This window comes from Monomorium pharaonis, chromosome 5, assembly GCF_013373865.1.
Source record: "Monomorium pharaonis isolate MP-MQ-018 chromosome 5, ASM1337386v2, whole genome shotgun sequence".
Taxonomy (NCBI): Eukaryota; Metazoa; Arthropoda; class Insecta; order Hymenoptera; family Formicidae; genus Monomorium; species Monomorium pharaonis.
In genome coordinates, this window is record NC_050471.1 from 21,176,127 (window position 1) to 21,203,922 (window position 27,796).

The following is a 27,796-nucleotide window of genomic DNA, read 5'->3' on the forward strand; positions in this document are numbered from 1 at the left end:
AAATTTTTGACTAATAAAACTTTAAAGAACTTTAAAGAACAATTATTAAACACTTATATAATTTTTTTTAGTTAAAATAATTGATACTAATATTTTTCAATTATTTGTATACATGAATTAGAAAAATTTTTAATACTATTTATTTAATAACATTTATACAGATAGCGTTTGGTATAAGAGATATCTCGAAATTAGATAGGCATTCAATATGCATTAATCAATGACTTCTTGTTTTCTCTTAGCATGTTTTTGGACTAAAATGTTAAAACAGTACTATTTCTTTCTATTTTTTGAGACACTGTTTCACTAGGATAAGAAATGCGCAGTCTATTTGTTAAAAAGTCTGGCAAAAATTTGATAGATTATATCTTTTATACTTTTTCTGACATTTTTGATTATAGAAGTTGGGATTAAAATGAATAAAATTTTGACATCGTCTGAATCAAAACTCCGTAATAAATTAATGTTTGTTGAAAATCGAAATGTAACTCACTGAAAATTGAATATAAAGTAAAACTTCTAATAAGATTTTCATGAGATGGACTGCAACGTTCATCTCGTGGACAAAAAGGTTGAAAATATTAAATTTAAATGTTATATATATCTATCTATGATAGCATAATTGCAGTTTTCAGTTCTGATATGTATAGAATGCAACGAAATGGTAGTTTTCAACCCATTAAACTTTTGACAAGAAAAACCGAAATAATGTCTATTCTTGAAATAATAGCGCATTGATGTTCACTTATAATAAAAAGTAATTTATAATATTCTAAAGAATATGCTACTTTCATAAATTCTTGTTAATTTACGTAGTCGATTTCGTCGCAGTAGTTGACTCAAACTAGAAATTGTTTGTCATACAAAGATTAAAACATAACTCTGATAATTTGATAGTAAATTAATATATTTAATGAAGGAAATCTTTATAAAACAGATCACAATGGACAGGAGGTTACAAGCATTAATTTTAAACAGTTTTCTGATTTATCTATATCAATAGAATGTGGCTGTTTTTAGGTCTATATACATATGTAGCGACAAATGATGGTTTTCACACTGTAAACCTCTGACAAAGGAAGACCAAAATGCACATTATTATTGGCACCATTATTTTAAGAATAATCCATGAGGAGATTGAAATGATTACTATTCTTGAAATAATAGCGCCAATAATGTGTATTTCAGTTGTTCTTTGCCGGAAGTTTACACTGAAAACTGCCATTTGTCGCTATACATATGTATATAGACCTGAAAACAACCATTCTACTGGTATAAATAAATCTGAAAACTGTTTAAAAGTAAAACTTGTAACTTTTTGTCCATTGTGATCCGTTTTATGAAGAAAGAAAGAAAGAAAGAGAAAGAGAGAGAGAGAGAGAGAGAGAGAGAGAGAGCGAGAGAGAGGGAGGGAGGAAGAGAGAGAGAGAGAGAGAGAGAGAAAGAGGGAGAGAGAGAGAGGAGAGAGAGATTTTCTTTATTACATATATTACTTTACATCAAATTATCAGAAAGTTACGTTTTGATCTTTGCCTGACAAACACTTTCCAGTTTGAGCATCTGCTTGAATCGACTATTGCGACAAATTCGATTACCTAAATAAACAAAAATTTATCCAAGTAGCATGTTGTTTTGGAATATTATAAATTACTTTCTTTTATTATAAGTGAACATCAACAAAAATGCGCTATTACTTTAAGAATAGACATTATTTCGGTTTTTCTTGTCGAAAGTTTAATGGGTTGAAAACTGCCATTCTATTACTATACATATTACTATACACATTAGAATTAAAAACTGCCATTATGTTGTCATATATAGATCTAGATACCATTAAAAATTAATACTTTCAACTTTTTTTATCCATTGCAGTTTCTCTCATGATAATCTTATTATAAGTTTTACTTTATATTTGATTTTCAATAAGTTTTCAATATTTAACATAACAAGTGACTTAAATATCTGTTCGTGTTGACTTTCGTAATAAAATTAATTGTATAAATTTAATTAAATATTTGTAGGAACTAAATCTTAACTTTGATTATTACGAAAATCACACTTTTATTATTAAGCAAATTTCTATTAATTCTATTATTTCAAAAAAAGCAATCATTTTGAATTCTTTTTGTCAAAACATGTGCGTCTGGAAAGGTGCCATTTCATTGCTATACAGGGTGTTTGGTAAAGATTTATGCAATCTTTACAAACAGATAGAGCGCTTTAAACTGAACAGAAAAGTCCTTTATCGTTTTTCCATTTTCGCAATAGTTAACGAGTTATTGATTACACAGGTACACAAAAAAGTGGTGTTTCTTTTTGAAATTAGGAAAAAATAAGCCAATTCAGCAATTCTGACCTTGGATTTGAATTCAGCGAGTCAACATAAGGATTAATTAGTTTGATCCGCCAAACCAACCACTTTTTTGTGTGCCTCTGTAATCAACAACTTATTAACTATTGCGAAAATTGCAAAATGGTAAAGGATTTTTCTGTTCAGTTTAATGCGCTCTACTTGTTTATAAAGATTCCATAAATCTTTACCAAATTGGTATAGATCTAAAACTTATTCTGCTGCTATACATAGATCTAAAAAAAGTAAGACTTTTCATTATAATTCACTCCATGAAGATCGTGTTACATGATTTATTTTATATTTGAGTTAATATCGTAGAAGCTGCATATGTAGTAAAGAAATTTAAGATATAAAATGATAATAAATAAATATTCGGCTAAGAATAATATATTTTTTTATTTCAATTATCATGTATGTCACAAACGTATGCAATAAACATTGTATGATAAAAGAAGTGAAAATTAAGTTAGTAAAAAAATGCTTTTATATTTAATTTGCGAACAACTTAAATAGTACACCATAAAGATTAAAAAAAAAATCAATATTTTTGCATATGTATTTTTGTTTGCATACGTATGTAAATTATATGTTGTAATGTGTAATGTAACATGTAAGACATATAATATTTTTATATTTGAAATTGATTAGATCTATAAGTAAAAACCATTCGTTCGGTAAACAATCTACGTTTCGAAACTCATAAAAAAATTGTTACAGTTAACCTTCTTAGTAACCGACTGTATAATTTTTTTTATATACAGAGCTCGGTAATTATTGGTTGTCGCACTCGCAAATGCCAATTAATGATTGTTAGATTCTCTAAGAATGTGTTGACAGTAAAACTTGTTGACTTTTAAATAAAATTTACTATTCTATTATGCAATAAAAATATAGACATAACAAAACTGCCTTCTGACATACATGTATGTATATTGATGATTTTGACGACTAGAAAATATCATATTATTGCATACGTTAGAGTACATTAACTCTCTGATGCATACATAACTAATATTTTTTAAATACAACTTATTAGTACATATATATAAACAAATAATTATAGATTGATGATTTCAACAATATTACAAAATTTTATACATGGATACATAATGTTTATGATTAACTGAGTACATTAATTATCTAACATATATATAAACACATTTTTTAAATATAACGTATTATTAAGTACATATAAATAATTAATTAAGAAACGACGATTTCCATGACATTATACTAACATGTAAATTTGTCATGTTTTTTACATTGAGATTAGAATTTTATTTATTTACTTAATTTTAATTATATAATTAATGTAGCAAGCACACATTAAAAAAAATGTTAAACACAATGATATAAAATAATACAATTTAAAAAGATAATAATATAACTTTAACTTAGTCCTATTAAATATTGTTCATTAAACCATTTTACTCAATTGCAAACATATATACCTTGGACAACTCAGCAAGTAAAATGTGTAAGTGAGAAATGGCACATTGAATAGATGTCGATTCAAATAAATTTCCTTGATTCAATTTTCCCGAGTCGAACATTAAAATTTCAAATATTTCAAGATTATTTCAATGTTGTGATAACCATGCAAACAGTATTTATCCACAGTAGTTAATACAATCTAAAAATCCTCAACCCAAGAACTTTACTCAGTATCTTACATTAATATTAATTTTTTTTAAACATGAAATATCAAGATTTGGCTACTTAATCTATCAGATTAATTGCATTCTTTGGTATTAGAATTTATATTGATCTCGATGGAAGATAATGTAATGCAAAGAATGTAAAACAGTAAACTTTTTCACTTTAATAATGTTAATAATGTAATGCAATAAGCAACACATATATCACTACGTTTTAAAAATATAATTTTAATACACATAAATTTTGTGATAACATTAAAATATAAGGTATTGCTTCTCTAATTAAAACCTAGTAAGATTCGAACAGAATTAATAAGTTTTAGTGATAACAATTTGCTCTTGTTGAAATATTCTTTATTTTTTGTAATTGCATTCCGTACAATTTTATCTATGCAATTTACTTTGCAAAATAAAATATAATTATAAACTAAGTTACATTAGTAACGTTAAAAAGTAAAATCATATAAACTTGATTAAATTTTAGCATTATACACAACATATACAATACTTTGCATCTTACACCTATTAACTAAATCACGAATATACAAGATAAATTAAAAACAAATGTGCTTACCTAAACATGTCATAAAAACAAAGTTATATTTTCAACAAATGCAACATATGATTAGTCAAGTTGTAATGTTGATAACTTCATTACAAAGCACAAGATTCAAATAGCGGAGACAATAATAATAATCTCATGCTCAAATGAATCACATGTATTGTAATTGCACAGATTCTTTTGGAATTCCTGTTGACACTTTATCAGTATTATTCAAATTAACACACAGCTGTGAATACCAATTCAGCTCACTTGTGACAATTACACAATACATACTTAATAAAATGTCAATATAATTTCGAAAACATAAAGCACAGCACTTTAATTATTACAAATTTCGGTAATTGTTTAGTTTAGACCTATCACCTTAAATACCTCGAGATATTAATCGTTAAAGTTGACGAATGTTCAGGTTAGGAAACCTGTCATATCGACGAAACGTAGCGACATAGGCTGTGTTCCGATATTCACTGCCAATACTGAAAATCTATAGTTTACGTCATGTACACTGTAAAATTTCAGTACTGTCAGTGAATATCGAAATGCATTCATAAATGGTCATAAACACGCTCCGCTCCATGTACACACGCTGTCAGCTCTATAGTCACGTTTCGTCGGTGTGACAGGTTTCCTAACTTGAATATTCGTCAACTTTAACGATTAATATCTCGAGATATTTAAAGTGATGGGTCTAAACTAAACAATTACCGAAATTTCTAATAATTAAAGTGCTATGCTTAGGTTTTCGAAATTATATTAACATTTTATTAAGCATGTATTGTGTGATTGTCACAAGTGAGATGAATTGTATTCACAGCTGTGTGTTAATTTGAATAATACTGATAAAGTATCAACAGGAATTTCAAAAGAATCTGTGCAGTTACAATACATGGGATTCATTTGAGCATGAGATTATCATTATTGTCTCCGCTATCTGAATCTTGTGCTTTGTAATGAAGTCATCAACATTACAACTTGACTAATCATATGCTGCATTTATTGAAGAAAAAAAAACAATTTTCTTTCTTGTTTAGATAATGATATTTGTTTTTAATTTTTCTTGTATATTTGTGATTCAGTGAATGAGTGTAAAATGCAAAATATTGTTATATGTTGTGTATAATGCTAAAATTTAATCAAGTTTATGTGATTTTAACATTACTAATGTAACTTAGTTTATAATTATATTTTATTTTGCAAAGTAAATTATATAAATAAAATTGTACAGAATGCAGTTATAAAATATAAAGAATATTTCAACAAGAGAGAATTGTTATCACTAAAATTTAATAATTCTCTTCAAATCTTACTCGGTTTTAATTAGAGAAGCAACACCTTTATATTTTAATGTTATCACAAAATTTATATGTATTAGGATCGATTGTTCCAACTACTTGGTAAACTTACCTATCAGATTAATATATATATATATATATATATTTGTCTTTATTTATTTAAGAAATGAAATAAAGATAGACACATGATTACCTGATAGATAAGTTTACCAAGAAGTTGGAACAACCGGCCCTTAAAGTTATGTTTTTGAAACATAGTGATGTATTCCACAAAGTGAAAAAGTACACTGTTTTACACTCTTTGCGTTATATTATTAACCCTTCCTCGAGATCAATACTAATTCTAATACCAAAGAATGCAATTAATCTGATAGATTAAATAGCAAAATGTTGATATTTCATGTTTAAGAAAAATTAATATCAATAGAAGAAACGAGCAAAGTTCTCGGGTTAATTCAATGTGTCATTTTTCACTGTTGTACATTTTACTTGCTGAGTTGTTTAGGGTATGTATGTTTGCAATTGAGTAAAATGATTTAATGAACAAAATTTAATGGGACTAAGTTAAAGTATCAAATTGTTACTGTCTTTTTAAATTGTATTATTTTATATCATTGTGTTTAATATTTTTACAAATGTGTGCTTGTTACATTAATTATATGACTAAAATTATTGTAAGTAAATAAATAAAATTCCTAACAAATTACATGTCAGTGTAAAATGATATAGTGTCGTGGAAATCGTCGTTTCTTAATTAATTATTTATATGTACTTAATATTGTATATGTTATATTAAAAAAATATATTTATGTATATGTTAGATAATTAATGTACTCAGTTAATCGTCAACATTATGTATCCATGTATAAAATTTTATGTCATTAAAATCATCAATTTATAATTAATTATTTGTTTATACATATGTACTAATAAATTATATTAAAAAAATATTAGTTATGTATGCATCAGAGAGTCAATATACTCTAACGTATTCAATAATATGTGATAGTTTCTAGATGTCGTCAAAATCATCAATTGCCAAATATATATATGTATGTAGTGAAAACATGATAGTATATTTTATATATACATATGTGTATGTTTATTTCTATATTATTATATATGTTTTTTATAATATATGTTATATAGTATATTTATATATTTTATTTGAATGATCATGACGAAAAATAATTTTAAAGATTGAATGTTTGTAGAATTACAAAAGGGCAGTTTTGAAGTCTCATTCTATATACACTATAATATTGTATACATAAGTGCTATATGTATATACATACATAAAATAAGTAATTTTGAATGTATCTATACAAGCATCATCCTTATGTATACGTTCATTATCAAATTAAAACATTTATACAAATTATAGATATATTTGTCCAATATAAAGGTTGTATTCAGGACCTAGTACGTAAAACAGGTTAATAGGCATTATTCAGGACCGGTCCTGAAAACTGCCTTTTCGACGCCAAGATTTTCAGGACCGTCCTGAAAACTGCCAAAAGTCCTGAAAACTGCCTTTTCATCAGTAAAAATGACCTGAAAGCTGCCCTTTCATATACCTATATATATATATTTATATATGTATATATATATATATATATACATATATAAATATAAATATATTTATATTTATATATATATTTATATATATATATATTTTGTAACCGTGCTCGCGAGCGACGGCCAACTTTGCTTCGTCCCTGGTCGCGGCCCTCAGCCGCCCGGGTGTCGGGGCGACCGTTCTCGTAAGGCTTCCGACACCAAAAATATTCGATTGGGCGCCAGGTACGTTAAGCGTACCACTTTGTTTACACCAAATCACAAATTGTCGTTACGTTAATAAGATCGCGGAAAAGACGGGCGCTCGTTAGGCGACCAGGGCGTTAGCGGCTCCGATATCCAGCTCCTCAGCCCTAAAATGGCAGAAGGGGAGGTTCGGCGCGGGCGGATGGAATTGGGAAGGCGAGAGAACTATTGAAGCAACATAAATTTAACAATAAATACAATAGTACAAGACACGAATATGAAATCAGACGAAAGCGCAATTAACAACGATTCGCGATATCGATGCGATAGATTAAACCAAATTCTTCTAACAATAAATCATAAATGCGCGACAATTCACAGCGCGATTAATAACTCGCAACACAACTATAGGACGAAATCACAATTGACTCGGCTGCGGATCGGGACGCACACGCAACGTAATTAGAACACGAAACGAACAGCACGGAACGAACTCACGCGGGCGGGCGCGATCGGGCGAAGCAACGATACACTAATAAATTCGCGACTCTAATCTAATGACCACAAGATCGTAATAAATCCGTAACTCTTTCGTGAGTCGCCCAATCGCGAAATCGGTGGCTTTACAATTTACGACGCTCGTCTCACCAAGCCGGTTCCTTCGTCTCGGCCTCGTCCGGATTGGGAGGTTTCCGGCTCCTGCGTCTTCTTACATGACATCTCAGCTCGGGATCTGGATCGCACGCACAAAACAATACAACGTCCACAGCTCAAGTGCGGGATCCTGGATCTTGCGGGGGCCGCTTGGCGACGCGCCCCGCCTTGCCTCCGATACTCCGGGCCCTTATTGGTTGATTTTCCAAAAATCGATTTTCGCGCAGCGCGCGGCGTGCACGCCGTCGCTGGCTGATCGATCCAGGCGCGGTAGTCGATACTGTTGGCCCGGACGCGGGAATTTCTGGCGTTTTCCTCTGGCAGATTCCTTTCTCCTGGCCGGGCGCCTTCTTCGCCACCGAGGCGTTATTTCCTCCTCGACGAGGGCGTTCACTAATGTCAAATTGTCGTGATCTCCGCCGGGACTAGCGCGGGATCGGATTCGTAGGCGCCCCGTCAGAACATCGGCCTCGCGCGCCTTCGCTGGATCCTGAAAGCGTAATTTGACGGCAGTATCGGAATTCTTACGTGATAAGAATTGTAGGCAAGACAAGGGCGGTATTACCTGCGGACCCCCGCTCGAAAAGGGTCTCCGTTATTCCCTCGGTGTCCGCTCACTTGGTGACCCCCGGGAATGTTCTCCATCGCGACGAGACGCCAAAAAAATTACAAGATTGATCGCTGTGGCCACCGATTTCCGCCGCACTCGCAAAAATCTTAACAATTAATAGCAGACAACACACGAGACGTCACATACACAAAAACACACTTTTGCGTCCGCTCCCGAGCGGGAGGACGCAGGACCCGCGTAATGTTAACGCGTAAGGTCCAATAAGGCCCTTGTGACGGACAGCAGCTTGCGGCTGTCACGTCACAATATATATATATATTGTGACGTGACAGCCGCAGGCTGCTGTCCGTCACAAGGCCCTGAGGGCATTAACATCACGCGGACCCTGCGTCCTCCCGCTCGGGAGCGGACGCAAAAGCGTATTATCTTGTACTTTTGTGTGTGTGACGTCCCACGTGTTGTCCGTTCAATTAATTGTTAAGATTTTTGCGAGCGCTGTACCGCGGGTGCGGCGGAGATCGGTGGCTCTGAAGATCTCGTTGTAATTTTCGGACGTCTCGTCTCGGCGGAGAACCTTCCCAAAGATTGCAGAGGAATGGACCTCGAGGGAGTCAAAGAAGACCCTTTCTAAGCGGGGGTCCGCAGATAATGCCGCCCTTATCTTGCCTACCGTTTGTGCTATTTAAGAATTTCGATACTGCCGCCGAATCACGCTTTCAGGAGCCAGCGACGGCGCGAAGCGTGACATCCCGATGGGGCGACTGCAGACCCGATACCACAGGGTGTCCGGCAAAAGGATCGCGACAGCTAATGATCCACCAACGCCCCGTCGAGGAGGAAATAACGCCCTAATGGCGGAGGATGCGCCTGGCAAGAAGGGAAGAGATGGCCGCGGAAGGAAGCGCCAAGATTCTCGCGCCCGGGGCCCCTAACTATCGACCGCCGGGCTTGGATCGAGCAGCCGGCGACAGCGTGGGCACCGCGCTCTGCGCGAAAATCGATTTTCGCGAAATCAGCCAATAAGGGCCCGGAGTGCCGGCGGCAAGGTGAGGCGCGCCGCCGAGCGGCTCCCGCGAGATCCAGGATTCTTCACTCGTGTTGCGGACTTAGTAAAATATACTGTGCGTGCGTTCCGGAATCCCGAGCCGAGAGCTGTAAGAGAGGACGCAGGAGCCTAGATCATCCCGATCCGGAGGAGGGGAACGAGAGAGAGGCGACGTAGTGAGACGAGCGTCTACCTATTGTAAAGCCACCGATTTCGCGGATTGGGCGAGCCGCGAGGAAGTCGCATAATTATCGTAGTATTTTTCGGCATATTGAGTGAAGCCACGAGCTCGCGGATTTATCGGAGCACCGTTGTCTCGCCCGATCGCGCCCGCCCGCGTGATTTCGCTCCGTGCTGTACATTTCATGTTATCATCGCGTTGCGTGTGCGTCCCGATCCGCAGCCGAGTCAATCGTCATTTCGTCCAGTCGTCGTGTCACGGGTCATTCCCGTGTTGTAAATTGTCGCGCCTTGGAAAATTGTCATTAATACTGTGTAATTTGGTCGATCGCATTTGCGTCGCGAACCCGTCGGTAATTGCGCTCTGATAATACTCGATGTAATCGTCTCGAACCGCCTGGTTGGCGAGTGAATAATAATTATCGCGCTTATTGCTCGCGAGACTCGTTAGCGCGCGGGCTCGGAGTTACAGTTCGTTCCGTTCGCCCTTGACGGGGTCGTCCTTCTATCGAGAGTTTGGCGTCCTCCAACGACGCCGGGTCGAGCGTAGACAAGCCGGAGAATTCCCGCGTACGCACAATAACCTGCTCGTCAAGCATCCCGTTTCCGCGAGATACGATACCCAGCGGTCGTCAGCTGGTAGCGCGCGCAAACCATCGCCACTCTACAGAGCCGCCTGACCTTGTAAAATATCCGATCAAATACAATTGTTAATTCTTTCTGTTACATTAATGCTGTGTCACTGACTCTCTCGCCTTCCCGACTTCATCCGCCCGCACCGAACCTCCCCCTCTGCCATTTGAGGACTGAGCAGCTGGATATCGGAGCCGCTAACGCCCCGGTCGTCTAGCGTTCGCCCGTCTTTCCCGCGATTCTGCTATCGTAAAGTTCATTCGCGATTTGGTGCACACAGAGTGGTACGCTTAACGTACCTGGCGCCCAACTTAATATTGCGTCGGGAAATCTCTCGAAGATAGTCGCCCCGACACCCGGGCGGGTCAGGGCCGCGACTAGGGACGGAGGCGAAGTTGGCCGTCGCTCGCGAGCGGCGGTTACAATATATATATATATATATATATATATATATATATATATATATATAATAACATGAGAAGGGAATAAAATCCCGGAGGACATTAAAATATATGGTGGTCTAACCAAACTAGGGGTTAGACCATACATCCCCCCCCCGTGCTTCAGTGCTTTAACTGTTATAGGTATGGACACCTAAAAGAACACTGCAGAGCCAAGAAGATGTGTATGGTATGCGGAGAAGAGTACCACGGAACATGCGACAAGGACTATAAATGCTGTAACTGCAGTAAGGACCATAGAGCTACGGATAGGAAATGTGAGGCATACGGATACAATGTAGAAATTAAAAAAAAAATGGTAACCAAAGGAATAAATGCAATCGAAGCAATTAAGGAAATCAAAAAGAAAAGGATCAGAGGAAGACCAATTTATACCAACAATGAGGAATGGCCCTATTTAAAAAAATATGACAGCAATCAACAGATAACGAAGCAATACACCGCTATAATAGGAAAAACATACGCAGATACAGTACATAGCAAGTTAGCACAACCAAATAATAAATTCAGTTTAAGCTATCCTTCAGAAAAAGGCGGAGAAAAGAATAAAACAAGAACAACAAACGAAGAATCAATGCTAGAGATCATAAAAACAACAGCCAAAGAAATTTGCAGAGAAATCTGTAAGGAATTCTGTAATAAAATCAAACTAGCAAAAGAAACATTGATAGAAAAAATAAGACAAATAAGAAACGAAACAAGAGAATTAAGAAATGAAAAGCAATTTCTCTCAGGAATATTTACAGAAGAAAACAACTCAACTAAAAGGAAGGAACCGAATTATGGACGAGAATACAAGATTACGACATCACTATGATAACAGAGACAAAAGTACGGACCACTTCCGAATACCCAGATACACAACATTACTGGAGAACAAATTTAAACTAGGAGATGGAGGTGCAGGCGGAGTCGCAGTATTCTATAGACAAGAAATGAAAGTAGATAAACTAGAACTAAAAACCAACAAATCTACACTTGATAACATGGATATACTAGGAATTAAAATCCAAAGACCAGGGAATAAAAGTCTAAACATAATCAGAGTATATAGAAGACCAGGACAAACAGTGAAAAGGAATACATGGAAAGAACTACTAAATGACATCCCTAAAAAAGAGGATTTAATCCTACTAGATGATTTCAACGCCCATAACAAAATATGGAACTGCGATACCATCGACAAAAACGGAGAAAGACACTGGAACGAACTCGAAGAACGGGGAATATATACAGTAAATAGTGAATCAAAAATAAGAATAGGAGAGGGAGGCCAAAAAGATTCAAACCTAAACCTTGTATTCTGTAACGAAGAATTGATAGATACTATAGAATACTACCAACAACCTGATTCCTGGGGATCGGATCACCACCCCATAGAATTTGAAATAAAAATTACATACGAACAATATAAAAAGAGGACGAATAGAATAAGCAATAAGAAAACTAGCTGGATAAAGTATGAAGATAATATAAAAGAGAAGGAACAGCTCCTATCTGAAGAGCCATACAAGGGACTAAACATTGAAATAAAATACCAGGAAATAATTGGAATCATGAAAGAAGCAGTCAGACAAGCAGGCACCAACTATAAAGAAAAACACAACAAGAAAAAAAAGAAGACAGAAGACACTCCACACAACAATGTAAAGAAAACTTTAGAAGAGACAAAAAGGAAAAAAGAAAGTAGACCCAAAAACCCAGTTGACTGGTGGGACACTGAATGCGAAAAAGTAATAAACGATAGAAAAAAAACACTTAAAGAATTTAAAAGAAAAAAGGACTTGAAAAGCTGGATAAACCTCAAAAAATGCAGAGCGATAGCGAGAAAAACCATCAAGGGTAAAAAGAAAATGTCATTCATTAATTTCACAAAAGACTAAATAGATTCATTAGTATGTGGGTTCATACATGTGGGAAAAAATGAAAGTGATGAAAAATAGAGCAAACAGATAAGAGTGTGTTCGAAACTATAACAATTATATAAGAGTTTTAACTTTTCCCCTTTTATCGGTTCTGTTTTATCCGCGAGTAGTGAGAGCTCCTGACAGCCATCGAGCTCCTGGTAGTTTATTTCTTCGATGCACCGAGTCGCGCGGCGCTGTCACTAGCTCCTCACGCGCGCGATTTTCGTTTGCTCTCATCACCGGTAACTATGCATCTCGGTAACTATGCAAATAAACATACCCAAAAAAGGGCACGTCCGAATCCATGCCCAAATAAGTCTCGATATCGGTTCCCTACCGCCCCTTTTCTCGCCTCCGATCGTAATTGTTTTACGATGCATAATTCGTCAGTCTCTCGCAGCCCGGCACCTAAATCAGATCGTCCAGCAGATCTCTCCCGTCTTCCGCCGATCCTAGCTGCGGGGATTCACTTCCGCCTTTCCCTATCATTCGCGCCGTGATAGTGCGATTGAGTTATTAATTCATCCGATCCTGCCAAGCATTTCTTAATTTTCATAACCGCGTGAATGTTGTGAGTGTTACGTCCGTGCGCAGGTGACCGTATCTTTCCCGCGAACGTCCTCTGCCTCGCGTACAAGATCTCCGTCGGATCGCGCGCAAGATCTCCGGATTCGCGAGGGCCTCGATCTCGTGGCTCTGCAAGATTTCCGCGTCGATTAGGCAGCGCAATATCAGGACGTATCAAGATATCCGACACATTGTAAAAGATACGGTTCGCCCCTCGCTTCGAGCGTTCGGTTTTGAATAATTCAGTGTGAGTGACATCAACGCCTCCTCTTTATTCCTATCACCTCCCGTAAACCTCCCGCATTCCTGACCACTCACTTCGCGTCTCTATCGGGACGGATCCCGGCAATTCTCCCCGTGCGATCGCGTTTACCCTACGCACGCGCGAACAGAGTGGAACAATTGGAAAAACTGACAGGAGAGCAGAAATCATTAAAGAAATTAATAAAATAGCACCTTTAGGAAAAGAAAAACCTGATGAAATCAAGACTACAAAGAAAAATAAAGAGGAGGAAAGAACAGAAAACGGAAAGACGAATGTAGCCTTTACAATGGATGAACTGGAGAGAGCCTTAAACATGTGTAAACCAAACGCAAGCCCAGGTTTGGATGGTATCGAATACAAGATGATCAAGAAACTTAGCAAAACTTTTAAAAAGGAAATGCTAACCTTAATGAACAATGCATTGGAGAATTCGTATCTCTTTAACGACTGGAAAAACAACCAAACTATCTTTATAGACAAACACAACAAAAAAAAGGTAAGGCCAATAACCCTCTCGACCTATATATTAAAAATATTCGAAAGAATGATGAACGAAAGGCTAATATGAATAGCAGAAAGAAACAAATGGATGAACAAAACACAAAATGGTTTCAGAAAACAAAGATCATGTATAGATAACTTAACGAAGCTAATGGCACACATACAACTGGCTAAGGAAACAGACACAAATATAGTGGTAGTCTTTCTGGATATAAGATCGGCGTACGATAACGTCAGGGGCTCTATACTAAATAAGATCCTACTGGAAAAAGAATGCCTCAACAAAATAAGAAAATTTATCACGAAATGGATGACAGAAAAACGGAGTAAATTCATTGTAAATGCGAATTGTAAATGGACGAAACCATAGAGAGAATAGTCTATAAAGGACTACCGCAAGGAGGTGTCCTCAGCCCCAATTTATATAACATCTGTACGACGAGTGAGTCCCAGATGCGCACAGTAATAAACGGACACAGCAAGCTGAGTGAAACGGACACAGTAACAAACGGACACAGACCAAACGGACACAGTAATAAACGGACACAGTGCGAAACGGACACAGTAACAAACGGACACAGTGCAAAACGGACACAGTAACAAACGGACACAGACCAAATGCACACAGAGCGAAACGGACACAGTAACAAACGGACACAGACCAAATGCACACAGAGCGAAACGGACACAGACCAAATGCGCACAGAGCGAAACGGACACAGACCAAATGCGCACACTGCACATGCGCACAGACCAAATGCATACACGGAAAGTCGCAAACCCATGTGATGCAGTGAATGCTTTGCACGCACACACACACACACACACACACACACACACACACACACGGGGGGGTGCAAGGGGGCCTTCGGCCCCCCTCCCGCACCCACCCCGTCCAAGTCGCTAACCTATGTGGACTTTACTCTGCTTGCAATGTACATGGATTGCATTTGGTCCGTGCGCACGTGCAGTGTGCGCATGTGCAGTGTGCGCATTTGGTCCGTGTGCATTTGGTCCGTGCGCATTTGGTCTGTGTCCGTTTCGCATTGTGTCCGTTTCGCTCTGTGCGCATTTGGTCTGTGTCCGTTTCGCTCTGTGCGCATTTGGTCTGTGTCCGTTTGTTACTGTGTCCGTTTATTACTGTGTCCGTTTGGTCTGTGTCCGTTTGTTACTGTGTCCGTTTCACTCAGCCTGCTGTGTCCGTTTATTACTGTGCGCATCTGGGACGCTCCCTGTACGACAAATCTAACAAAAAATCTTGATAAAGAAATAAATATACTACAATATGCCGACGACATAGCACTCACTTACAGTAACGATGACATAACAGAGTGTAAAAAAAGAATAGAAAAAGCCATCGACACTTTAAACGAAAATCTAAACCAAATAGGTCTAAATTTAGAATCTTCTAAAATAAGGTGATGTTATTCAACAACAATAACAAGAATAAAAAGAAACGTAAGCAAATAAACATTAGAATAAATAACCTAAGAATTAGAAATTCCCGATCGTCTAAATTTCTCGGTGTAACATTTGATGAAGAACTAAATTTCGAAGACCACCTACTGGAAACCCAAAAGAAGACTAATAAAGTAATACAAATTATGAGATATGTGAACAGAGTAAATTGGGGTATGGACGTAAGTATAGTATTAATAATATCCCTTAAAAAAACCTTAAAAAGGTAAAAAAGATACGCCAAGTACATAAACGCGTGCTTTCCAAAATAAATTTGAGATCAATACAGTTAGCCAAGTATATTTTAAAAGACTTAAAGAAGTTTAATAAACATCTATTTAAAAATTGCTTAAACGGGCTTGATGATTAAATGATTAAAATCAACCAACGGGATTATAGTGAAGCAAAAACTTGGCGTGCCCGGCTCGTATTTTTTCTGAATTTCCAAGGCTCTATGTTATTGATATTGATAAATATATATACAAGAATGCAATTAATGTGACTCGGATATTGCTTTACTATCTGTCAATTTCTGCTTTATTATATGTTATCACTTATATTCCCATTTTTCACATAATTTTTTAATAGAACCATTTTTGAATGCGTTTATATACTTGACATATATACTTGACATATCTTTTTTAACTTTGTGAAGTTTTTCATAAGTTATTATTTTTTTTATTATTTTATTTGTACAAATAATTTTTATATTGTATAACATTGATCATTTTAAGTCGGGCGTTTTAAGCCGGGCACGCCAAATTTTTGCTTCAATATAATCCCGTTGGTTGATTTTAATCATTTAATCATCAAGCCCGTTTAAGCAATTTTTAAATAGATGTTTATTAAACTTCTTTAAGTCTTTTAAAATATACTTGGCTAACTGTATTGATCTCAAATTTATTTTGGAAAGCACGCGTTTATGTACTTGGCGTATCTTTTTTACCTTTTTAAGGTTTTTTTAAGGGATTTCACTTCTTTTTGTAAAAATTAAAGAGTTACTTCTTTTTTTAATTACATTAAGTTTTATTATACATATTTTTTAATGTGTTAATTTGATATGTATGTATGTATATATGTATATATTTTCCATAATTTATTTTATTTTATTTGTTCTGCAAAAAATATGAATGCATTTTTAGCATTTCAAGGCCAATTGCATTTCTTTATACTTAAATCATTTATTAACATCCATTTTGCGCTTTTAGTACATATCATGTTTGTGTAATGTCCATCTATTATATTTTCACCGTGATAAAAGATTGCACTAATATTTTTATACTTATTTGCATTGACAGATAAAAATTTTTTATTAATATTTTTGACATTTATTACATATATATTATGTATATTATTTGTTATTATTATTTATTTATTTTATTTTTATTAATTTTATTAAATTTTTTCATGTACTAATAATATCACTTACATTACTCACATTCAGACGTTGTAATTTTATTATTAATTTTTATATTAATATTTTTGACATTTACACATATATCATGTATTTGTTTATGTTACATATTTATTTTATTTTTGTTAACTTATTATACTTTTCTCGCATACCAAATTCACTATTTATATCATAAAATAATTTTTTATATGTTTAGTTTTATAAAATTATATGTAAGCACATTGTGAAGCCCCTTGAAGGACACACCGGCTTTGCGTGTATGTGTGCATGTACATGTGAATTTGTAGAAAATAACTCAAATAAGCTTTTTCGCGCAAGAAATCTCAAGATCACAGAATTGTTAAGTTTATTATATTTTTTCGCATACCAATATTCACCACATATATTACGAAATAATTTTTATTTTAGTTTTATAAAATTATATGTAGGCACATTGTGAAGCCCCTTGAAGGACAAACCGGCTTTGGGTGTGTGTGTGCATGTATATGTGAATGCGTGGAAAATAACTCAAGTGAGCTTTTTTGCGCAAGAGATCACAAGATCTTAGAATTATCAAGTTTATTATATTTTTTCGCGTACCAATATTCACCACTTACATTACGAAATAATTTTATTTTAATTTTATAAAATTGTATGTAGGAACATTGTGAAGCCCCTTGAACGACAAACTGGCTTTACGTGTGTGTGTACATGTGATCTGTGGAAAATATCCAAGTGATCCAAGTGAGCTTTTTCGCGCAAGAGATTACGAAATCTCAAAAATGAGTGTACCAATTTTAATCGGAGTGGTTGCAATCGAAAGCTGACATCAATATTATATAACAAAATTGCCATTAGATTTTTGATTATGATTTTAGTTTCTGAGATATTTTAACTGAAAGTGAATTTGACAGCTAAATTCCAGATAAAGCTTAGTAGCGGCGTGACATTTGCGCAGTGAAGTTTGCATCATTTGCATCATGCCTCAAAATTCTTTATGTACTTGGCGTCGCGCCGCTACCGCGTCGCTTGATACAAGAGCTACGTAAGAGCAACTACGGAATACGCAATTAACATCGTATATCCGAAACTTAAAAAAAAAGGAAGAGAGAAAGTAGAAAAACTACAAAACAAAGCAATGAGAATTGCCCTAGGATACAGGAACAGTACCCCTATAAACGTTATGTTGGCAGAATCTAAATTAATGAAAATGGAAGAGAAGGCTGAACTACTAGCAAGAAACTATTGGACAAAAATCTGCAATTACCAAAATAAAGAATTAAAAAATGTTAACAGGCTATGTATAACCATTGCCAGAAACAGATTTAGAAACATAAACAAAAAAGATTCCTATTTCTGGATTCATGGAGAGAAATAAGGAACAATAAAGACAAATTCCAGGAAAAAAAAATCTACCAATCTTTGAGTGTGAATACTGGGCCTTAACCAACAAAATAATAGTAGACTTAGAAATAGGAAAAGCTAAGAAGAAGAACAATGATATATCGGACAAAAGCATCATAAATAGCTTCCAAAATAAATACAACCTAAAGCCAAATTGCCAGATCATATTCACGGATGGATCTTTAAAAAGGAAAACGCAAGAAGCATGGGGGTGGCCGTAGTATTCCACAATATGGAAACCGCCTATATAATGAGTATAAACAATTACTGCTCAACATACACAGCAGAAATCTTGGCCATAGAAAGAGCATTGGGGAAAGCCACAGATTTAGGAATCAAAAAAGACCTACTCATTTTGTCGGACGCATAGAGCGTATGCAAAGAACTAAATAGTAACCTACTCAATGGCAATAAACACGAATATGCAATCAAAATTAAAGAAAAAATCTATAAGTATAGCGAAGATGGAATCTACAAAGTTATTATCGAATGGATACCTGGCCACAAAGGCATAAAGGAAAATGAGCTTGCAGATAAATTAGCCAAAGAAACCACAAAGGGAAAAGCGGATCCCAAAATAAAAATCCCAGAAAGCGACTGGAAAAGTGAAAACAGACTGAAGATGACCAACAGAACCAAAGAAAAAATCACAGAAGCCAAACACAAAGGTAAAATATACTTCAAGAAGTACTACAACAAGTGCTAAACCCTGGTTTAACAAAGTCAAGGAAGAAAGAGGCTTCATCAACATGGTAAACAGACTGAGAGCTAACCATTACAATTTAAACGAATCCCTGAACAGACAAGAATACACACAAAATCCAAGATGCGACTGCGGAGCAGAATACGAGAACATTCAACACATGGCATTCAATGCAACAAATATGACGACCTGAGAAACAGAATGTACGTGCAATTCGCAACCATCGAAGAAAAATATCCGTACGATATAGAAGAATGGCTGAAACAACCCAAAATAGATGCCTTGAAAATATTATGGCACTTTATCAAACAGACCGGTAGAACAATATAAACCCGAGCAATCATTAAATATACGAGAGAAAGAGTATCTAAATAGCCACAAATACGAGAAGTAGGCTGAAGGCACACAAAATACTCCCCCCCCTCCAAAAAAAAATCAATAAAGTCGGAGCGAGTAAACCGGATAGTGTGTGGAATTGGTTTAAAAAAAGGAACTAACAAGGGAATTTCGCAAACCTGTAAATTCTGATTTTAATGAAACTTGGCATAAATGTAGAGGGGGTGAATACATGAATTTAGAAATTTTTAGTTGGTGCCCAAAAACGGTTTGAAGGGGTAAAACCACCCTTCAAAGTTGAGACATTTTTGCGGGTTTTTGATATATTTTGTAAACTAAACAAAATATTAAAAAATATTTCATACAAAAGTTTTACAGCATAAATACCTCCATTTAACTACGCTATTCATTTTTCGGAAAAAAAAATTTTTTTTAATAAATAGCATAGTTAAATAAAGGTATTTATACTGTAAAACTTTTGTATGAAACATTTTTTTATATTTTGTTTAATTTACGAGTTATATCGAAAAACCGCAAAAATTGTCTCAACTTTGAAAGGTGGTTTCACCCCTTCAAACCATTTTTGGGCACCAACTAAAAATTTCTAAATTCATGTATTCACCCCTTCTACATTTATGCCAAGTTTCATTAAAATCGGAATTTTCGAGTTCGCGAGGTTCCCTTGTAAGTACACTCAAAGTTATCTACCAGTTCATTCGTTTAATCGGAAGAATAATATAACAGGAGCCAGGAGAACGTCCTGCAGAGATAAGAGACATACGTGCCATATATCTAATATAGATCTAGCACATTAAACCTCCCCCCCCCCAAAAAAAGACGAGATGCGGGCGCAACAAGTGTGCGGCAACCTCTCTTGTCTTTCGGAAGCCGGACAAGACAGTCCCTTGTGCGGCGCGAGTTGCACTGTTCGAGTAATAAATATATTATAGCCTATAGTGCCTAGTGTCTACAGTCATTTACTGAACCACGGCGAATATCCTGATTCTCCTGAGATCCTTATAGTGTCTACGAACACAGCAATCCACGGAAATAAGGGCGTAACGGAAAATTAAGAAACACAAGGAAATCGGCATAAGAGAAAAACTATCTATATTACAGCTACAGTACTACGGATTCTATATTACATATTACTTAAGACAGTCAACCCCCAAGACTCGTGTCTGACTGGTTTTTGAAAACGTGGTACTGTGTCCCACCAGGGACAGAAAGCCAAAGGGAATTAAAAAGAAGAAATCTCCATTTCGAGGGTCACGATCAAGTCACCGGTGATAAGGGACGGAAGTAATCTCGCGAGAAGGTGCGAGAGGTGCATTCAATTGTTCACGCGCGCAAGGCGTGAAAGCGGGAAAAAAAACCTTCAATATAATGAGAGCGGCAGGATACGGTACCTGCAAGGGCAAGAGTCACACATGTCGTATATCTATCTTAGATCTGACACATTAAACCTCCAAAAAAGAAATCTTACACAAGCATGTTTAAAATTTAGTGAAAACGAAGAGGAAGTTGTACTTACCTTTTATAGGAAAAATAGAAATATGGTAAATATTTGTAATTCAATTTTGTATGATCAAATATATTGAAATTGATTGTAGTCTATCATAGTTCAACCAATCCAATCAACAAAAAGGCGTATGTAAAAAACATTCAATCGTCAAGTTCAAAGAAAAAGATAGACATAAATTTTTTAACATGTTTACACAATATATTAGTAGAAAAAAAGAAAAAACTTCTTAATAATGTACTCAAAGTGAAAGATTTTATTTCAAGTCCTCAATATACAGTAATATTTAAAAGCAGCGTGTCTCTCTTAAGGAGTAAGTCGTTTGGGGTCACGCGGAAACATGGACACTTTGCGAATGTTATCTAAACCGAGGTACAACATCACTACGCGCTCCATGCCTATACCACCACCAGCATGCGGCGGGCAACCATATCTGAAGGAGTCAATATACGACTTGATTTTCTCTATATCTGAAATAAATCGTTTTTATTATTAATCAAATAATTTCTGATTAAAAAATAAAGAATATGTGTGAGAAATCATGCGATTATTATACAATTATAAAGTGCAAGTTTCGCAAAAGTTCCTTAATGCAAGAAGAGAGGAACAAAGAGAAAGAGTAAGAATAGGGAGAGGATGAAAAACACTAATTATTAATAGGAAATATTAAAAATGACAAAAAGGTCGATTTCAGAGTTTAGAATTCAAATCTCCAATACTCGTAGTGTAATAAGCAAGAATTCGAGAGTGCAAGCATTTTACTCACCAATTCCATGGTGCTTGGCGCGTTCGGTGAGAAAATCTGGATCATGAATACGTTGAGCACCTGATATGATTTCCTCCCCTCGCATAAACATGTCGTACGAATTAGATACTTTCTATAATGCAAGATTGATGGTTATCAAAGAAAAGAATATGTTATAAGATTATATGATACAAGAACTTACAGGATTATTTGGATCCGGCATGGTGTAGAAAGGTCTTACTGCAAGAGGATACTTGTCCAAAATGTAAAAATCTGTATCATACTGAAAAAAATTGAAAGACATTTATAATATTTATTTACTTTTTTTTAATATAAAAAGACACAAGATATGCGTGATAAATTGCAAAGTTAATCGCACTAAGCATCATATTGAGGAATGAAAAATAAGCATATAAATAAATATAAAAAAACGTTCCATTTTCATTAAAAGTTCTTAAATAAACTCAATCCACAATATTATAATCCTCGTCTGTCTCTTTGTAATGTTTCTTACAATTAGTTATCGAACTTTGTTCATTTTAAAAAATTGAATATTTATTATCTCAATAAATCAATTTATTCGAAGGACCAAAAAAGATAATTGATACAATACTATTGCTCCATTCTAATGGTCAATTTACACATATTTGTAATGCATTAATGCTGTATCCACTCAGTTTGTGATTTTCCGTCAGTGATGATAATTATTGTTCCTTTGTTTTTAAATGGACATGTTCACACACATTCAGCACAGTACCATGAAAATCACGAACTCAACGGATACAGTACTAATACATTACAGATATGTATAAATTGACCATAATTCTTTTACAGACAATTAGATGCGCTGATCTCTAGCGAAACTAGTTTCTACTTTACTTAGGTTTTTCAATCCCAAATTTGGTACATTAGTATTAGCGATAGAATATGCACAGTTAAATGACATTTCTACAAAGCAGATTGTATAAATGTTTTAAATTTCTTAAAATCACTGTCGTTACCACAAATGTTTTCCTTTTTGATTGAATAAACATTTTATCTTATGTTCAGAGATAGTAGTGTGCGCCTTAGTGCTTAATAAATAAATGGCGATTTATTTATCTTACTTTGTTCTTAACGAGTTTTCCCAAAAGTTTTTCATCCGGCGTAGACAGATCATCCTCTTCCCCCAGAGTCACGCCCGCTTCTGCCAATAATTCAATCGCCTGTGGATACTCTAATTTCAAGGCCGGTTCGAGAAATTTAAAAGGCTCTACTGGGTATTGTTGACTAACTGCTGCTATATCGTCTGCATAACTATTGAAATCCCATGAAATAAATTGATATCATTAGCAAAATTGAAAAGACTCACACATATACATATATTGAGAACAAAGAAATAGTAAGCATAAATACAACATTATACTAACATGTCGCGTAAGCCTTTAAACAGCTCGGTGAACATCTGTCCGATGGTGTCTATCACTTCGTGATAGTGGTACTTGAAGGCCATCTCTAGGTCAAGGCCTACAAATTCTGTCAAATGTCTGTGCGTATTGGAATCTTCCGCTCTGAAGACTAATCGCAGCTAATTAATTCTCTCTAAGCAAATATTATTAAAGAGATACTTGAATAGGCTTAATTCCTCGAGACCAAGAAATTTCTAATTTTCTCTTTTCGTGTTTCTCACTCTCAATTTTGTTTCTAATCATCACTGACTTTAATATAACACGTATAGAAAAAAATTTAGGAAAACAATATACATTATACAATCAAAACGAAATTATTTGTTTGCGCACATGCTATTAGAATAAAGGAACAAAAGGAAAAATTAAGAAAAGAAGAAACTGTTTTTGGTCCCGATAAGCGACAAATTAAGAGTATAGAAAACAATCGCGAAATACCTGCTCCAACAGTAAAAACTTTGTCAAAATCTGCGGCAATTGCCATCTGCTTATACAATTGTGGCGACTGAGCTAGGTAAGCATTGCCTTTGAAATAAGATACCGTAAAGACATTTGCTCCACCCTCACTGGCTGCGGAAATGATTTTAGGAGTATGAATTTCGACAAAACCCTGAAAGAAATAAGGAAAAAACCGACCTTTTGACGTTTTGCAAAAGAGAGGAAGAAAAGAAATGAAAATCATTATACTCACCTTCTTTGTCAGAATGTCTCTAAAAAGCTTACAAACACCAGCTTCTACCCTAAAAATTGCTTGATTAGCCGGAGTACGTAGATCCAAAATTCTATTATCCAATCTGGTGTCCTGATTAACACGCACTGTCAGTGCTGTCTCGTCCATCTCGCCAACAGATCTTGCGGCATCTTCTATTTGCAAAGGAAGTTGCGGCTTTGCAGCACTTACCACAAATATTTCTTTCAAATGAAGTTCAACGTCTTTTTGAGAACATGATTCGATTTTCGAGGGCACAGGCATTACTACAGCCATGACATCAATTATAGACTCTTTTGTGATGCTAAAATAGAAACAGAATGTCATATTAATGTATAGCACTTCAATTCTGATTTTGATTTTATGCAAGTCTTGAAGATTTTACTTGGATATAAATTTAATCATTTGTTTGCTGATTGTTTCAGTCACAGCAGCTAATCCTTGTACAGTGTACGATTGTTGTCTTAATACAATAAAGCATTGCTTGCCTGTGAAATTAAAGATTTTATTTGCAAACAACTACTAATTTTCTATAAATTATTCTAATTTTATCACGTACCTTTTGCACGACTAGTGTGTAATCGACCTCTCAACCAAACTATTTGATTCTCTAGATTTCTATTCAGATGCTTGATCTCCGTAAACTTTCGGTCTTCAAATTGTTCATTACTCTGAATCATATTCATCTGTCCGTACTTTCCCATGGACACATCCTCAGTTTCATTTGTAGGTTCTTGTTGAGAATGCTAGAATAATATCAATCACAATTGAAAGAAATTTATTTATCTTATCAATACGTCAGATTAAATCAATCACATTTAGTACTTTTACTTCCAATAGATTTTATGCAAAAGGTTTTAAGATTATATGTTTCACCTCCTCTAAGAGGGAGGAAAAGCAAGTGTTATATATTTATGTTAATTTTGCAAATATGCAATTTATGGCAAATTCAGTTGAGTGCACCAGTGTGCACTAGTGCACATTGAGTGTGCCCTCGTTTAGTGCAGTTTAGTTTTTCCCATTTTAAATACAAGCCAACAGAATACAAAACATTAAACAAGGGTGTACTAGTGCGCACTAGTGTATCCAATCAAATTCACCTTTAGTTTCACTTGTAAGAATTAAATGGAATACTATATAAATAACATAACACTGAAGTATGGTATTTTTTACATCCTTTTATGGACTAAAAAAGCTATGGGTTGAAAAAAATAAAACATGGACAGATTCTGCCTTACAGAATTAACAAAAATAAAGATTTAAATTTTCTTAGATTTTCTTGCTTTTTTCTAGGATATTTATTACAAAGTAACTTACAGATTGGATTTTTCTTTCTGCCTTTTTTGATGCTTTCTGTACCTCCTTCTGCTGCTTTTTAAGAGCTTTTTTAGACATCTCATCTCTTTGTAGAAAAATAATAAATTCTTTTTTATTTTTAATACTTAATATTTAAAAGGTATTAATTAGAATATCAATAACACTGATGCCAATTGATTATGTAATTATAAAATTAAATATCTGTGATATAAATCTGCAGTTAAAAAAAGAAAATACATGCATGCACGCATGTGTGTGTGTGTGTGTGTGTGTGTGTGTGTGTGTGTGTGTGTGTGTGTGTGTGTGTGTGTGTGTGTGTGTGTGTGTGTGTGTGTGTGTGTGTGTGTGTGTGTGTGTGTGTGTGTGTGTGTGTTTACATATTACATTTATTATATGATTATATAACTAGATTTTTTCAAGCTGCTTTAATTTTTAAATACTTAATAAAAAGTATTTGACTAAATTATACAAAAAAAAGTTAGTTAGCAAGTGATAACAAAAAGATTGAATTGGTACCCTGTTGGAGAACATTCCACTGGTTTATCTACACCCATCTGTAAAAGATGACACAAATTACATCATAGTATTAATATTCTTAATGCTTGTAAAATATGTACTGATATTTAATAGTCTAATATAAATAAATTTAATATAAATAAATTTTTTAAATAAATATAAATATATAATATTGTTATTATATACTCATGTAATATGATTTGTGCTTTTAAATATCTAATATAATCTACCCTTAAATATCTAAGGGTAAGAAAAAGTAACATTACATTAATCCTCCGTCTATACACTGACCCCAAAAGGGAACAAGCAAAATTTTCCACTTATGTAGCCACAAGATTGTTGATAAGCGGAGCTTGGCACTACTCCCTAAAAAAACTTAGTAACAGTAGGTACTCATACCCGGAAGGACGCTTTGACCTGGCGCTTGTTGTTGACACAGCAGCGTGTAAAGTTTACAAGTGTTCCCAAAAAGACCCAGTGTACAGATTGTGTATGTATTTCGTGACAGTAAGAAATATTTGATTTTTGTATTTTTCTTAATTGTTTTGTTATTTTTATGGTGTTTTTACTTGAGTTACAAGCATAATTTGCTTGTTTAAGTTTATAAAGGCGAATAACAATGGCTTCATTAGGACTTCAGAGCAGATTCGTTATTTTTTTCGAGAGCGACAGACTCAGATATACGATATTATAATTTCTTTAATGTTGATTATTTTCCATTATATCTGAATTTTTTTATAATATGCACTATAATTTTTTATAATAAAAAAAGATTTGTGTAAAAAATTGTTATTTTATTATATTCTCATTACCCCAAAAATACCTCATTTCCAGCCATGCAAATAATTATACTTTTTGCAATCAACACATATAAAACAAATTTTTTCTGAAAGGTCATACCTTAATCTAAAAAACCTCAAAATATTTTTTCTTAATAATAATTTATTATTAAGTTATAAATTTTTTTACAAAATTCCAATTTTTGTGAATCTCGAGACATTTAAAATGTTATTATAAAAAAAACTTTTTAATAAATGACCAAAATAACTATTGAAATTTAAAATGTAGTTACTGAAAAGTAATTAGGAATATTTTTTCAGATTTTTTCATGTATTTAACATTAAAAAAAAAAAAAGAGGACAGGGCAAAAAGGGGTTGGTGTACAGACCATATTAGTGAAAATAAGTGTACAGACGGAGGGTTAATGAGATAATGCATGTAAACACATGCAGAAATAAAAAATAAGCAAAATATTAAAATGAGCATTATTAATCATCATTAAGAATATTTATTGTAATACGGATATTGATACAATAAAATTATATCATAATGATGTAATAATGATAAGATACAAGATGAGTAATGGTCTTGGATAATAACTTAATTTATTCAACATTTATTGTTTTCAATATTCAACATGCATAATTAAAAGTACCTATATTATAAAGATATAATCTATTATTTATAGTTTCAATTACACACGTAGAATAATTAAGGCGTTGAGGATAGAGATATGTAAAGATCATTGAGTAAAATGGTAAAAATAGAAAGAAAAAACGCAATACATACTTTGCTTGTTGAACAAGTGATATAATTAAAATCTTAAATCTTAACGAAAAATAAAATCTCACGAAACCAATGCAAAATTGTAAATTTTCTACTAGACTGTGTGACGTGCGTATATAAAACTGAGCCGCTTTCGCGAGCATTCGCGACAAGGTTAAAATGACCCCGTGGTCTTCTTTTTCTTCTTTAATATAACCTGTTCTTCGTCGCTACACTGGTGCAATAACCGTTGGTCTGTTCTTTCTAGTTGCACTGTTGCACTGGTG

General features: G+C 34.5%; 1 protein-coding gene across 2 annotated transcripts; it reads right to left on the reverse strand.

Moving 5' to 3' along the window:
- Positions 1-21,465: 21,465 nt before the first annotated feature.
- Positions 21,466-27,768, reverse strand: LOC105840245 (aspartate--tRNA ligase, cytoplasmic). Of its 2 annotated transcripts, none has more exons than XM_036287028.1 (12): positions 27,534-27,768; positions 25,965-26,002; positions 25,449-25,533; positions 24,691-24,877; positions 24,517-24,619; positions 24,114-24,435; positions 23,861-24,032; positions 23,387-23,534; positions 23,084-23,273; positions 22,180-22,260; positions 21,999-22,110; positions 21,466-21,702 (listed from the first exon to the last, which is right to left on the reverse strand). In XM_036287028.1, the coding sequence occupies exons 2-12, from the start codon at positions 26,000-26,002 to the stop codon at positions 21,539-21,541; spliced, it is 1,602 nt and encodes a 533-aa protein (XP_036142921.1). In that variant the 5' UTR covers positions 27,534-27,768; the 3' UTR covers positions 21,466-21,538. The 2 variants fall into 2 exon arrangements, with proteins under 2 accessions (XP_036142921.1, XP_036142920.1); XM_036287027.1 differs by having other exon boundaries at positions 26,364-27,768.
- Between the last annotated feature and the right edge of the window lie 28 nt (positions 27,769-27,796).

Bases quoted from the DNA above. Each gene is read 5' to 3' on its own strand.
- LOC105840245 (XM_036287028.1), bottom strand. From the start codon at position 26,002: ATGGGTGTAGATAAACCAGTGGAATGTTCTCCAACAGG. The intron at 24,620-24,690 runs GTACGTGATAAA...TTAATTTCACAG, and splicing joins ACACACTAGTCGTGCAAAAG to GCAAGCAATGCTTTATTGTA. The intron at 22,261-23,083 runs GTAAGATAAATA...AATTTTTTTCAG, and splicing joins GAAAACTCGTTAAGAACAAA to TATGATACAGATTTTTACAT.